Raw genomic sequence first — 13,904 nt, 5'->3', positions numbered from 1 at the left:
GTTGAGTGTTTTCTTTGATTTTTTTCTTCCAAGAAGGTACATTTGGGAGACATTTTGTAATTTTTGGCATTTTTCTAGGCGCTTTCCTTTTTTTTTTTTTTTTTTTTTTCACCCGGTGGGAGATCTTTTTTGTTTTGCATTGCTCTGTGCTGGTGGCGCTGTGGGGCTCCGAAACAATTCCTGTCCCTGGCTCTAAAGGGGGAGGGGGCCGGGGGGAGAAAGGTGGGGCACGGGTTGATCTATTGTATCTTTTCCTTTTCTCTGTATCAAAAGTAACTGCAAATTAGTTAGAATGGCGATGAAATTGTATCTCTGGAAAATTGTAGTGTCGCATGAACTATGGCCCGGCAGAGGCATGACCTCACCCTTTCGCTGGTTTGTGTAATGAAGCAGATCCTTAATTTTTTTTTTCAATTCTGTACCTAGAGTCCAGTTTTCCTCAGTGATGAGATTTTTTGGTCTCACCCCCAAAATAATCTTACAGTGGCTGCAGATGAAAGGTTTTTAAATTATTTTTTGCAGCCAATATGGAAGGGTTTGGCACACACTTATTGTGCAACTAGTCCATTGTTTGCTTGTTGCGAAGTTAAAGGTTCCATCCACGGCTGGTTATCAAGCCCTAGGGTCCCCCTTGCTCGCGTGCTTGCATATGGAAATCTCCTAATGAAGTCTATAGGAGTTTGGGTTGTGTATGAAGGTGGGGTTGAAAAGAAGGGAAAGCCTAACATAGTCCTTCAGATTTTAAGAGGATTCACCTGAGGTGGGTGGGTTTCTTTCCTATTGCTAAGTGGAGCATGCATTTTACATGTATTTATAAATAGATATATGTTAATGTGTGTTGTTTTCTTTTGTTACAACCTACAGATCACCTCGGTTCTAAGTGCAAAAGGATTAGAAGGCTTTCTGCTAACGTCCATATTAGGTGTAAGAAAACAGAAGTGATTAATGTTCTAAGAGGGGTGGGAAGACATAGTCAAGCCCATGATCAGAGCATATATTGGAAACTCAACAGGTTCAGGAACAAATCTGACATTAACACATTTTTAAGGAATCAATGTGCCTGTTATTTTGGAGTGATAAAAGCTGATAATTTTAGAGGCCTTTGCATCTATTTCACATTTCAATGTCTTCAGTATTTTCAAAGAATAAATTTGACAAATATTAGGCAGTTCGAAACAGTCTCTAAACTTCTCATGAATGTTTAAATCTTAAAAAATGCATTTAGATTTTATTTTAAAAGGAAGTTTGATCATTAAGTTAACTAGTTTTATGGAAACTGATATACAACTTCAGTAGATCTCTGTAATGGTGTCTTATTTGTTATTTTTTTTTAAAGGAAGGTAGATTTTGCTTCTGTCTTAGGTAAAATACATCTTGCCACCTTCTGCCAGTAACAAACATATATCCAAGAGAGCAGTCAGCTTTTATCATCTCTGCTCTGTCAGACAAGATCTGCTTTTATGGATTCTTGCTGAAGCAGAGACCTGGTGGCCTATGACAGTGCAATATGGCCATTACTTCTTTGGTGTCCTGGTACAACTCTTAGATCTTGAGGACAACTATCAAGATATAAACCCTCTTAGAAAGTGTGGATTTTGGCCGTCCTCCATTTCCATTTCTGAGACTTGATCACTAGGACATAAAGTTGGCATTTTGGGCACAGTTTATGCCAATAGAAATAGTGCCAGTTGTTGTTGAATCTATTACAATTATTATCAATCTTAGAGAATCACTGGTTATTTAATTCTGATGCAACTTTTCTTTTTTGACATCGTTTAGACCAATGTTCAGTGTGCTCATCCATGGACAACAGTACTGAGCAAATGATAAACTGAGTTGCTTACTGAAGGTATTTTCATGCTTTTCTTATCATCCCGCACCATGAAAGTGACTATTTCTTGTGGCTGCAGCCTGTGCATGCAGGCCATGAACAAACTGATAGTTGTGATCTTGCTGCTCAGAGTCAGTTCGAGCTCAGTGAAGTCAGCAAGAGCATGAAATCTGAATGGAAACTCGCTTCACACTTGCTCCTCTCTCTCCCATTCAGCTGGGGCTACTCTTTAACTTTGGTTGTGGTTTTGCAACTTCAAAGCTGCATCTGATGAAAGTGTCTGGTTTTACTCCTATCAAATCATAAGGTGAGAAGAGTGAAGTACTGATCTTCTCCAATTCAGTGGTTTTCTCACTTATCTCCTCCTTCCTTTTTGAGCCATTGTGTTGCCAGTAAGGAGTACTCCCTGCATCTTCTGCAGAAATTCCTGGAAGAGTAATTTCTGTGGGGTGGCTCAATCTTTATTGTGTTTTCCCCACCTGCTCCTTCTGAAATTACTGTATGTGGAATTCCAGGACCTAAAGCATAAGAACTTTTTTTGGTGGGTTTTAAAATTTTCTCCCTTATATATACCTCCATTTCTAAGGTGACAAAACTAATATATTTTTCTTCTAATACAGTTTCCCTTTTACCTAGAAAGTCTATATAGACTCCAGACACCTTTAAAAGATATTTGGGTCTCTTGGCTTAAAATTGTTTGAAGTATGGCATCCTACTATAAATCAATCTTTTTCAAGAGCTTAACTCAACCTGGCTGACCAAAATGTTCTTTGTGCCTTCGTGACATTCTTCTTATGAATATTACTAGTATTATGTACTCAAGTAAGAGTCACGGTAAAAATGGCTGTCTAAAATTGTCATAGTAGTGCAAGATGTGTAGATCCCAGGCAGATATAATCAACTTCCAAAGTTAACCAAAATTCTGTGCAGACAGTTCCTCAGAAGTGGGCTGGTGGTGTAGAAGAAAGTTGTTTGGGGCTCAGTTCAAACAAAAGCCATACCCCTTGCTTCTCATATGTTGTGCTCTCCAGTTTCCTATGCTGATAATATACCTTGGTGCCTGGGATTTCTGTCTGTTATCTTTTGAGGATTTTAAAGTATTCATTGTGTTCTTGATTCAACAAGATTTCAAGGGTGGGGGGGCTGTCTTTACATTGGAGACTTTGTGACATATTCTTGTTTCTCACCTTTCTTATTTCATGACTTTGCTAGCTGTACTTCTCCACATCATACTTGTCAGCATCAACTCGTACCAATGAATAATTATTTTTAAACTTACTTCAAGGATCATCTGTTTCCCAGCTGTGAACAAAGGACAATATATTACACACCTGCTTCAGACTCTCATCCTGTACAAAGTGAGGTCTCTCCACACCTCTTCCAGACTGATATTTGCATGACCTTTCAGTGTTATGAAATTATCTCCTCTAATTCCTATATGCCAGAGGAGCCGCTATAGCTAGCACATCCTTCCACCTTTTAGCAGTCTTCATATTTTTCCTCTCTTGGCAAATAGCACAAGAAGTCAATTCATGTTACAATGAAGAGATAATCCTAGATTTTAAATTCTTTAGTAAATATACAGGGTGGGGGAATGTCAGTGCTTTGAAATAGAATTTCTGTCTTGTTGCTGGGAGCAACAAAATATGCCTTGGACAGATGTGACCACACACCAGTGGATTCAGGTCCTGTGGGCTCCTTTAGACTCTTCGCTAAGTCACATTTCCAGTATAACGTGTCTGTATGGACTGTCCAGGAGCAAGATAATACCCATACTATAAAATTCCTTAATAGGAAGGTTTGTTCATCAATTCTCTACTGATAGTAGCTAAAGCCTAAAATTGGTGGTCAGAAGGTATTGCAGTGCTTAAGAAGTCAGTACATTTGCTAAAAATTATTCTCTCTGCTTATCTCCCGATATAAACAACAGAGAGATGGGAACTGCCAAATAATACGGGAGTCCTAGTCTTCACTACTTGTGCAGGGATGCTCTTGGATGCTCCTGGATGGTAAATGGAAAGTTGCTCAGAGCCATCCAACACCATACAACAGAAAATAGTAGTTACAGATGCAATGTCTTGCTTGGAGCACCAGTAAAAATAGCAGGTGCTCTAAATGTAGTTCACAGGAATTCTGAGTTGGAGCAAATGACTGAAAATGGGGGATGCTGACTCGCCATCTTCTGTTACTGAGGAGAACCTGGATCACTTTTGCTAGGGAATGGGAAAAGGATGAGTTAGATTTTACACTGCATTGAGGTCTGGGATTTCCAGAGGAAGAGAGAAAAGGTGGGGTTGGATCTCATTCCTGCTTCCAGAACTGTCTTATGGATTTTATTCAAAAATGTTTAAATGTAAAATGTAGGAATTCCAGGGAACAGTGAGCAGATTTGTTCCCCCCAGAGCAGTCTTCTTTTTGTCAGGTTCGGTTTTGGTTGTTCCTTGGGACAAGTGCATGGTTAGAGATCTGGGAAATAGGCCTGTAAGGTGGTATTAACTCGTGCTTCCCTAGATTTACAGTAAGTTGTGCTTCTGAGTGAATTTGAATCCCTGTATTGTATACATTTAATGTAGAACTTCTTTCACATGCCTTTAGATGAGTATTGTTAAATCTGTAATCCTCAGTGGAAAGAAACAAACCAAGTAAATCACAGCTTTAAAAAATGAACAACAAAAGGACCCCAACAACAGCAAAACAACAAACCAACAGACACAACCAAATCTTGGATTTCTGCTGTGATAAGAACCGTATCTTAAACTTAACTGAGTATCCTGATCAGGTCTCCATCTGCCTCCTGTGATTAGTTCAGATGTGAATGTCCTCACTTCATCAGACATATCCCATGCCCCTGAGTTTGCTAATATTGACCTGTGCATGATTTAGGTAATGAAAAGTTAGCTCTTAATCCTCACTTCCCTTCAGAGCCTTGAGAAAATTACTAAATGGAAGCAAGACCTCTGGCCTCACAGGGGTGTGCATCTGGAATATTCATTAACACAAATAAGAGTGAGCTTTCCATGTTTGTTTAAACAGGCTAAAAAATCAGGTGACAGATCTGGGGATTTCAGCGTTATGGACATCCCTTTCTATTTACTAAAGAACCTTGGTGGTGCCTTGACCTGATGACTAAAAGGATAATTTTCTGAAAGGGTCCTTTTACCTGACAGATTTTCATCTGTAATGCCAGGGGTGGACAGGGCATGTTACCCAGATGGATTTATTCAAAAGGTTTTTTTCTCAAGAAAATCTAAAATTTAATTTAAAATGTTATAATGCAGAGCAGCTGTATTATTTCTGATGGTCTTAAAGGTATCCCCACAAGGCAGAACATCTTGATGTCTTTAGACAAAGTGATTGTGTATTCACAATTCAAGAAAAGTGCCACAATCAGCATCTTCTAAGGAGAAATCATGCTGGATAACACAGTGGGGAAAAAGCATACACCTGATGACTCTGCATAGACACTTTCTGTTTAGCCCATATTCATCTATAAGCACATAATGAATGAAGATTCCATAAGAAAGTATTCTGATTTCTTTTGTCATCTCTGAATCAATTTCCAAGTTAAAAAATGGGTGTTATGGGAATCTGTGGGATTTGGAAGGTCTAGTCAAGCAGACTTCCAGATGAGCTACTTTAATGTGAGAAACTGTTTTCCTTCCCATCTTTCATATTCTCCCTTGATTTTTTTTTTAATTAGGTTGTGTCTCTTTATGCTAACACCCTTCTTGAGTTGCTTATAAATCAGAAGTTCAGCAGACTTGGCACATGTGACCAGTAGAAGGCTGGTGCACATTAACCCCGGTGTTAATGACAGGGGTCTGTCGTGTTCTCTTGGTCAGAGGAGCAGAATGTCAAAACAGCTGTAAAACTGACACACTGCTCAATAAGAGAATGAGAATGGAGTGTCTTTATCGGAGATGGACGAGGGGGTTAAAGTCTTATGTGCTTATAATCTAAAGGATTTGAGAAAACCACTTTCCATTTGGCTGTGTTTCTCAGGTTGCCCTTACAGCAGATTTGGGGGTTTCACGGGGAGGTGAGAAGAAAACACTTATGATATCACAACACCTCGGGCTTCCATAGCCCACCTACATTAGTGACAGAGAAAATAATCTAATCTGATTTCTCTATTTTTCTTCTCACAGCAACTTCATGTTTGCATCTAAACCAAAACACTTCCCTCTCAACATGTGCCCATCTCCCACAAGTTGTTTGCATTCTCTAAATGTTGAAAAACCTCAGAAAATGTATTTTCTTCAGGTTAACCCTATCAGAGTTTTATATTTTTATGCCTCTGCTATCATTTAAAGATATACAGATATAGATATCTCAAAACAGTCTCATCTGATCAGTTTTATATTCAGAACTAGCCTCCTCTGCTGGATATTTACAGTCAAACTTAATTCATTAGGCCTTTTTTTCCCACTAGTGCAGCATTATTAATTTATGCATTCTGGAGTGTATATATAAACATTCAGCTATAAATATGATCATGATTATTTGTACCCCAGAAGACAGGCAATATTTTTATAACATTCACTCATGCTTAACTGAATATAAATCAAACTACACTGCATAAAAAATCCACATCTAAAATTGAAAGAATATTTGTATTCTTGCAGACTAATAACAAGCCTTTGAAATCCAAAAGCTGACTTATTTGTATATTTTTCATATCTTTGGAGACATATTTATTTAGGTAAAGATGGTATAGCCTGTATAAGGTATTTAATAACACATTTGTATTAATTTGATGTGGAATTCAGAGTTCACTCACACTGTAGGTATGTAGGTAGATCCCACTAACATTAAAATAGAAAAAACTAAACATATATGTTAGGAAATGCCTCTTAATTCCAAGATGCAAACGTACTTTCCTGCACCAAAAGATTTCTGAAGCCAAGCTAATTCCTGTGTAGGAATAAGTCAATGTTTCCCTCATTGTCTGAGGGAAGCAGATAACATGCTTTCATTCTGATTCAGGAACTGCAATTGAAAGCATTTGGCTTTCTGTAGTAACTCCACATTATTTAACATCAGCAATATAATTCTGAAGTTTGAAAATACTTGATCATACTAGCCAGGAGCCCTGAAGCACTTGAAACAATTTTTTATAGATTGACTTGCAAGACAGGATTTCTATCTTGGGAATGTGAGATAAAAATCTAAAAAGTTAGAGCATATAATAGTAAGACATTCGGGTCTTCCTATTGAACTGAATTTGCCATTTTATTTGCATTTACATAGAGCCAGGCAACTACCAGGGTAGAAGTAAGTTTCTGAAGTCATGCAAAGGCACACAGCCTGTCCCCAGTTAACCCCTTTATCCTGGGTTGGGGTGTGAGCATTGGCAGTTGAGGTTTATATAGTCATGCCATGTGTGTTTGTGGTGGGGGGTTTTTTGTTTGTTTTTAGCTTAATGGTCAATTGAAGGATTTGGGACAGTGTGCAGACCCGTGTATGGCGATAATTTCTCTACTTCTGTTTTCCTTTCTTAGCTTTCCACCTTATACTATGCAGAATATCAAAGATAGATATCCTTAGCTCTTTGATTGATGAATTAGCAATTGTGTTGGCAGGATAAGGTAGGGCTTTTTTATTTGTTTGGTTTTTTGTTTTTTAAACTCAGTTGTGGTTTTGGTTGCTTTTTTGTTTTGTTTGTTTGCTTGCTTGCGTTTTTTGTTGTTTGTGTTGGGTGTTTTTTGCAAGAAAAGCATAAGGTTTTTGCCCTTCACCTGGCTCTTCTACTAGAAATCATACAGAATCATGTGATTAAATTTACTAGACTCAGAAATTATTCATGTGTTATAATCTGATGTTTGCGGAAGTCCATGCCTAAGTAAGAGGTGGTAACCAGTCCACCCAGCTCAAATTGTGTTTACCTAATAAATTGTGATTTTAGTATTACTATTGTTTTGTATGTCAGAACACAAAATGTTTTAGATAAAGATTAAAAAAAAAACAACCCACAGCATAAAGTCAGACATTTTTTGATTTTGTTTTGTCCCTCTTTATCTTACTACTTAATCTTAAAAGATTAATTTGTGAAATGAGTTGGATGACTAAATCAAGAATTCAAGGTGTGTCTAGCATAGTATTTTAGAGGGGATATGTATTACAGAATGAAAACATGACAGAGAAACTCATAAATCACTTCTAACACTTAAAATTCTTCTGAATCCATTAAAACTTAAAACAGGGGAAGATGTATTTCAAGACAGAAGTCTCAGCATAATTTGTGTCTTTTTACCACCACTGTATCTAAAAGAATAATTGCTTCCACTATAACATTTTCCCTAGACACATAAAAACTTAAGTCTCCGAAACAAGCTATATAAAGGAAACTGATTCTTTTCTGACAGTACTAAAAAAACTCCATCAAATCCTTTATGCTTTCAGATAGAGTCCATGTTACCATTTTCTTGCCTATCTGTCAAGTGATGTTGGGACAAACGTTGAGTCTGTAAAATAATAATCCTAAATAATTAATTCCTCTTGAAGTCTTCCTAGTCCTCCTATGGATACAAATGCGTCCACGGCCTCTAAGAGTTTGTCTGTTGTTGGAAAAGTACAGATCTGGCAATAGCTTTTGCTGCTCCTCTCTTAGTTTTGTCTCTTCTCAGTAAGAGAATTGCTGTCTAGTGGCTTTTCCTTCTCTTTTGGATATGGCTCCATGGCATATCCATTTGAGTATCAGCTTAGTTTCCCTGAGGATGCTGGACTCAAATTTTCCTTTCAGTCATGGAAGATTGTTGCCTGTTGTACCTCCATATTAAAAATTTTGTCGGCAGTTTTGGAATCTAAAGGATTATGCATACTTATATTCTGTTGAACAGTAACTGAAATAGGTTATTAAATGCAATATTATCCCTTTTCCATCTCTATTTGGTATTCTGCAGTCCAAACTGGAAGTGCTTACAAAAAATATAAGGTAACTGAAGGATTTGGCCATGCAGTACACGTTCCTACTTGCTCACTAAAATTTATATATATACATAAGACAAATTAATCTCCCTTCCTTGAGTCAAGAATAGAGGAAGAGATTTACTTGGTCACTACTTCAAATTATGATTCAGAGAACTTCAAATAAGCTTTGCATCTCAACCATGAACACATAAAATAACTCAGTGAATATATCATACCATTCTTTGAGACACCAAAGTTATGAAACACTAAATTATCTTTCAGAAAAGTGGCAGAAGTGATCACAAAGGTGTTCTACACCAGTTTTGTAGTGTGGTGTCTGAACTGTTCAAATGTGTGACAGTTCCATTACCTCTTTTAAAACAGACAGTTGATACAAGTAAATAAGGTGAAATTCACTAAGAATTACACCCATTCATTTATGGTTGAAATCTTCATGCTATTAAGATAATTTCTGTATGCATGTACTTTCTATTGTAATATGACATTTTATAAAATAATGAAGTGTCATATTTGCATACATGTATCTCATTTTAATTCAAACTCTGTGTATCTCATTGAGATGATTTAAAATAATACAGCTATCTGAAATGTTACAAAACACATACAAGAAAGGTAGCTGAGAAGCAAATTTGAACAGTAGCATCACCAGCAAATGTAAAAGAGGAATATACATACAAAATCCATAAAAGCTTACTGCAGAACAAAAGAGATGCCTGAATCTTTCCAAATACCCCTAAGAGTAAGGCATTCTGGAAAAAAACCCAAGTATGGTAACTTCAGAATGTGTCATTTCTTAATATTTGAACACTGAAAGTGTGTGCAGCAGGAGAGACCAGTGACACTTCTTATCAGTTCAGAATACTCAGCATTTATAGGGATTCAAAAAAACCAGGTCAGCAAAATTGCTGTATAAATAAGTGAAGAGTTATTAGAAGCAGGGTGTAAGGTAGTCACAGAGTGAGAAAAATAAAAATTGCAAATATTTATGGATACGAAAGTCAGTGTATAGTTTAGTGTAACACAAAATATGAACAAATCCTAATAAAAAAACCCCAAACCCAGAAATGTTTAAGAAAGCTTGCTTTTTTTTTTTTCTAAGTTGAACAACTGTCTCCTAGAATTTTCTGTCCTTAAAATACAAAATGCTTGAGGCTTGAAGGCAACAAAAATGACGTGATTTAACCTATATGCACGTCATGTGTAGTACTTTTGTGATGATTGCTGCTAGAATGGGAGACAATATTAATAAACCCATGTGCAAAAGGCTGTAATTCATGCTTGAGTAAATGACTGGAAGTCTTTCTTGAACTCAGAGAGGTTTTAAGCCATAAAACTAAATAAATACTAAAATTTGTAAAAACTTGTCAAACAGTACACGGGATTTGCAAACCAAAATAGCAAATTATGTTTTTGGGCTTCACAAACCCAAGTTAGAGAGCACAAGAGACCCCTACCCCTGTCTGTAAGTGCATGGCTCAAGTTGTATCTTTGCTCATAATGCTCAGCCTGAATTTTGTACTTTTGAATGTATATTGAAATGGTTATATTTACTAGCTGCATAGCTGATACATAAAGTGCTTTCATTTTAGTTAAGCTTGTTCTTTTAATTGTTTTGAGATCATAAAAAGATAAAGCCTTAAAGAAATGCCCCAAATTATTTCAGCAGTTAAAAAAAAATGAAAGCAATTCTAAATGTCTTTTCATTATATTTCAGTTACTTTACCTTACAGTTCAATTTTTTAAATAGACACGTAGCACTTTGGTTCAACAAATTAATTTATACTTACTGCTCTTTTACTGAGAGCTTGCAAAGAGTATTTTGGTCACTATACAGAACATACCAATTCTGTCATAGTGCAGCACTGATGTCTACAGATGTAAAGTGTGCATTTTGGTAAAAGCTACAAAATGGGAAAAAATCTAAAATATACCTGCATTTTCTAACTGAAAGGAAGGTAAAATGGAAATACCAGTCTGGTTATTTTCTATACCCTTTTCCTGTCATCATCTTTTACAGAACGGACATCAAGGCTGATGCCACATTGTTTTCAATTATCACACTTTCCATCTTATTAGCAAATTGATTTTGAGGCCTAATCATCTTCTGCTACAAAATACTTAAATACAATCTTTTATTGGCAAAACATTAAAAGCTGATGAGTCCAAGAGTTTCAGGCCAAAACTTTTTCTTAATGCACTGTCCTCTTTGTATCCAAATGTTATTGTCCATTCTGCTTGCTCTGCACTTTTCTCAAGCCTGTGGCAGGGTTGGAAATGCAAAGGTCAATTAAGGATAAGTTTGAATTTGATTATTCTTCCTTTATAGTTTAGGATATTTTCAATACTTTGCTTACAATTATGTTCATTATGTATTGTTTTCCTTTCATCAGAATAAGTGGAGAGTTGTATTTAATGGCCTTATTTTTTGCTTAGCTGCCAGGTGTTTCATTTTCATTTAATTTTTTAAGTCTAAGCTAATCTATGATGGCATACTGTGATTTTTGGGTTGATATTTTTTCAGCACCTTATCTCTCTGCTAATTGGATAAACTAAATTATTTGGTATTTGTGGAAAAGGGTGTAGATGTTTTACGGGCAATTTATTTTAGGATTATATTTCTAGCTAGTGTGTGCTTTAAACTTTAGAATTAGACTAAAAAGCCATATGCATGTTTAAACATTTGGTTCTGATGTAACTACTGAAACACAAATGAATACAATGATAGTCCTTAGTTCATGCCACTCTTCTTAAAAACAAACAAACAAAAAAAAAAAAAAAAGACAACAAACCAACAAACAAGTCTTCCTAAAAAAAAGTCTCATTGCCCCTAGCTGTCTTCCACTGCATTACCCATTTGCAGTACCGGTAGAATTTATCATCCCAGAGAGGTTATGAAGCCAAATGAGTTGCAGTTTAAGCAGTTTGGGAAACCTAGAGGGAAAACAGTCATGCAATGCTTGAAACTGTTGTTAACAACTGCATCTAGTAGTATTTCACCTAGTGTCTAGTAGTGACTTAAGGCTGAGAATGGTGGTGGTATTATTATTATTACCATTATTAAAGAGGTGATGCGATTTTTAAAATGGCTTTTGTTTCTGTTATAGAGATAACTTCTAAAATTGCGAAGCAAACTAAGGTTTTTCTATTTTTTTTTTGTTATATCTATGCCGTATTTCTGAAAGTTCTGTTTCCCAAGAGTAGTATGTGATAAAGAACAAGTTCTGTCTACCAATTCTCGTGTGACAGTAAAAACGACAGTATTTTGCATTAAAATTGGAGGGACAGTCAACACACCTATCTCGCATTTTAAATGAAAATAAGCATAACTTCAATAAGATGGATTTTACTACAGAACTAGAATTCCATTATCACCTGGTGCGAGAACATACCTGAGCATGTAGTGTTCCTTAGCTAGACGGCTGCAGCCCTGGCCTGGCGGGAACGGAGTTTGACGTTCCTGTGGCCGCGCTGGGATGCCCTGGGGCGGCTTGTGCAGAGAGCACCGAGAGCGGGGTAACTCGGCATTTCCGATTCCTTGCTTAGAGCCGAATAGTGCATCAATTTAATCGACTCACTGAGATGTAAACGAGCTTCCCTAATCAGACATGCTCAAGTGAGTTCTACCCTTTGCCTGGGGTGAGCTCGCTTGAGCGGGTCACTGATAATAACTGAAGTCCACGCAAGGGTTAAACCAGTTCACGTGTCTGCATTTGCTGTCGGACTAAGTTTCTGAAAACCTCAGAGAAACGGGGTGGAAGTGCTGTTGTGGAGGTGCCCGGTTATTACGGTTCTTCACCGTTTTCGGGTAGGGGCCCGTGCTTCCCCTTTATTTAGCACGGACTCGAACTCCGTTCGGTGACGCGGGGAGGGACAGAGCCCGGCGGGCGGCTGCGGCTGAGGAGCCGCGCCGCGCCCTGAGGCGAAGGGCGCTCCTGGGGGGGCCCCGCGGTCGGACCCCCCCACTCGCGGGGCGCCGCTCCGGCCGCGGCCGGGGGCACCGCAGCCCACCCGGGTCGGGGTGAATTCAGAGCCCGGCGCCGCTGTCCCGCGGTCTGGCCCCCAAGAGGCCGGAAAGGTCGGGGCCTGCACCTCCCCGCCTCTTTCGCCCAGGTTTCCCAGAGCTGTCATGGTCAGGCGCGGCTCCAGGGGAGGTTCCCCCCGTGGTGAGGGGCTGGGGGCTGCCCCAACTGCCTCACTCCGGCAGGAGTGGAGCGCGGCTCCAAGGCACAGCTTAGCGGCCGGCGGAGCGGTGCCGCACACGCTTATTAAAGCCGCCTTTGCTCCCGGCTGCGCCCCCGATCCCGGTGCCCCGATCCCGCTCCGGCAGCTCCGAGCCCTCCCGCGCTCTCGATCCCGCTCGGGCCGCTCGCAGCGTCCCGCGCTCCCGAGCCCGCGCCGCCGTGGCCGCGCTGCGCGCGCTCCCCCCGGGCGGCGCCGTGCCCGCGCCCTGCGCGATGCAGTGTGGGAATGGCTGTGGCGCTGGGGTTGGCTGAAAGAGGCGGCCAGTCGAGGTTTAATGTCCGCCATGTTGGCCGTGGCGTATTGAGCGGAACCGGAGCGGCGGAGGAGCGGAGCCAGCGCCCAGCCCAGCCGCGCCAGCGGGCGCCGCCGGGCCCCGTGTCGGAGTGCGCCCCGCCCTGCCGGGGGAGCCCCGGTCCCTCCATGAGATCGCTCGGCGGGGTCCGGCTCTCAGCTCGGAGCGCGCTTGCTGTCGCCCCCCCCTTCCCAGCCGGAGCCGCCATCGCCGCCTAACATGAGCAAACTGTCGTTCCGGGCCCGGGCGCTGGACGCGTCCAAGCCGCTGCCCGTCTTCCGCTGCGAGGACCTGCCTGACTTGGCCGAATATGCCTCCATTAACCGGGCCGTGCCGCAGATGCCCACGGGCATGGAGAAGGAAGAGGAGTCGGTACGTGAGACCCCCCCCCCCCTCGGCCGGGTCCCACCATCCCCCCCGCACCCGGGCCCCCACCTTCGCCTCTGCGCAAGCACAAAATGGCCGCCATCTTCTCCCCGCTCTCCCCGCCCGCCGGGAGGGGGGGGACACCCGCGGCGGGAAGACGCCGAGTCTGGCCGCCCCTCACCGCGCCCTCCCCCGGAGCTCCCTCACGGCCTCTTCGCCCTCACGCTTGTGCCCCGCGGCCGC

At 40.5% G+C, this 13,904-nt stretch overlaps 2 protein-coding genes across 14 annotated transcripts in view; one reads left to right on the top strand and one right to left on the bottom strand.

The window, feature by feature from the left end:
• The window catches only part of LOC121672067 (translation initiation factor IF-2-like), a 14,934-nt gene extending 1,106 nt beyond the window's left edge, over positions 1 to 13,828 (bottom strand). Inside the window, exons 1-2 of one of the 4 annotated variants that reach the window (XR_006018756.1) lie at positions 13,731 to 13,828; positions 88 to 3,133 (exon numbers count right to left, since the gene is read on the bottom strand). Coding sequence is in view for 2 of the 4 variants with exons in the window: in XM_042044532.1 (XP_041900466.1) it covers positions 12,554 to 13,288 (735 nt within the window). In the remaining 2 variants the exon portion in view is untranslated. Of the gene's footprint in view, positions 1 to 87; positions 13,289 to 13,730 lie in introns of those variants that run through there. The other 3 variants (XM_042044533.1, XR_006018755.1, XM_042044532.1) reach the window with 3 other exon arrangements.
• EPC1 (enhancer of polycomb homolog 1) overlaps positions 1 to 13,904 on the top strand; it is a 65,412-nt gene that overhangs the window by 1,793 nt on the left and 49,715 nt on the right. For 8 of the 10 annotated variants that reach the window (XM_042044524.1, XM_042044521.1, XM_042044522.1 and 5 more), the window contains exon 1: positions 13,235 to 13,667. The exons of the other annotated variants lie outside the window; for them this stretch is intronic. In XM_042044524.1, coding sequence (XP_041900458.1) covers positions 13,515 to 13,667 — 153 coding nt within the window. In that variant the 5' untranslated portion in view covers positions 13,235 to 13,514. Of the gene's footprint in view, positions 1 to 13,234; positions 13,668 to 13,904 lie in introns of those variants that run through there. 10 annotated transcript variants of the gene reach the window in all.

Source organism: Corvus kubaryi, unplaced genomic scaffold (genome assembly GCF_017639235.1).
Source record: "Corvus kubaryi isolate FWS band 111438036 unplaced genomic scaffold, C.kubaryi_AGA036_p1.0 37398, whole genome shotgun sequence".
In the NCBI taxonomy this organism is placed as follows: domain Eukaryota; kingdom Metazoa; phylum Chordata; class Aves; order Passeriformes; family Corvidae; genus Corvus; species Corvus kubaryi.
This window is presented reverse-complemented; position numbering and strand designations above follow the sequence as displayed.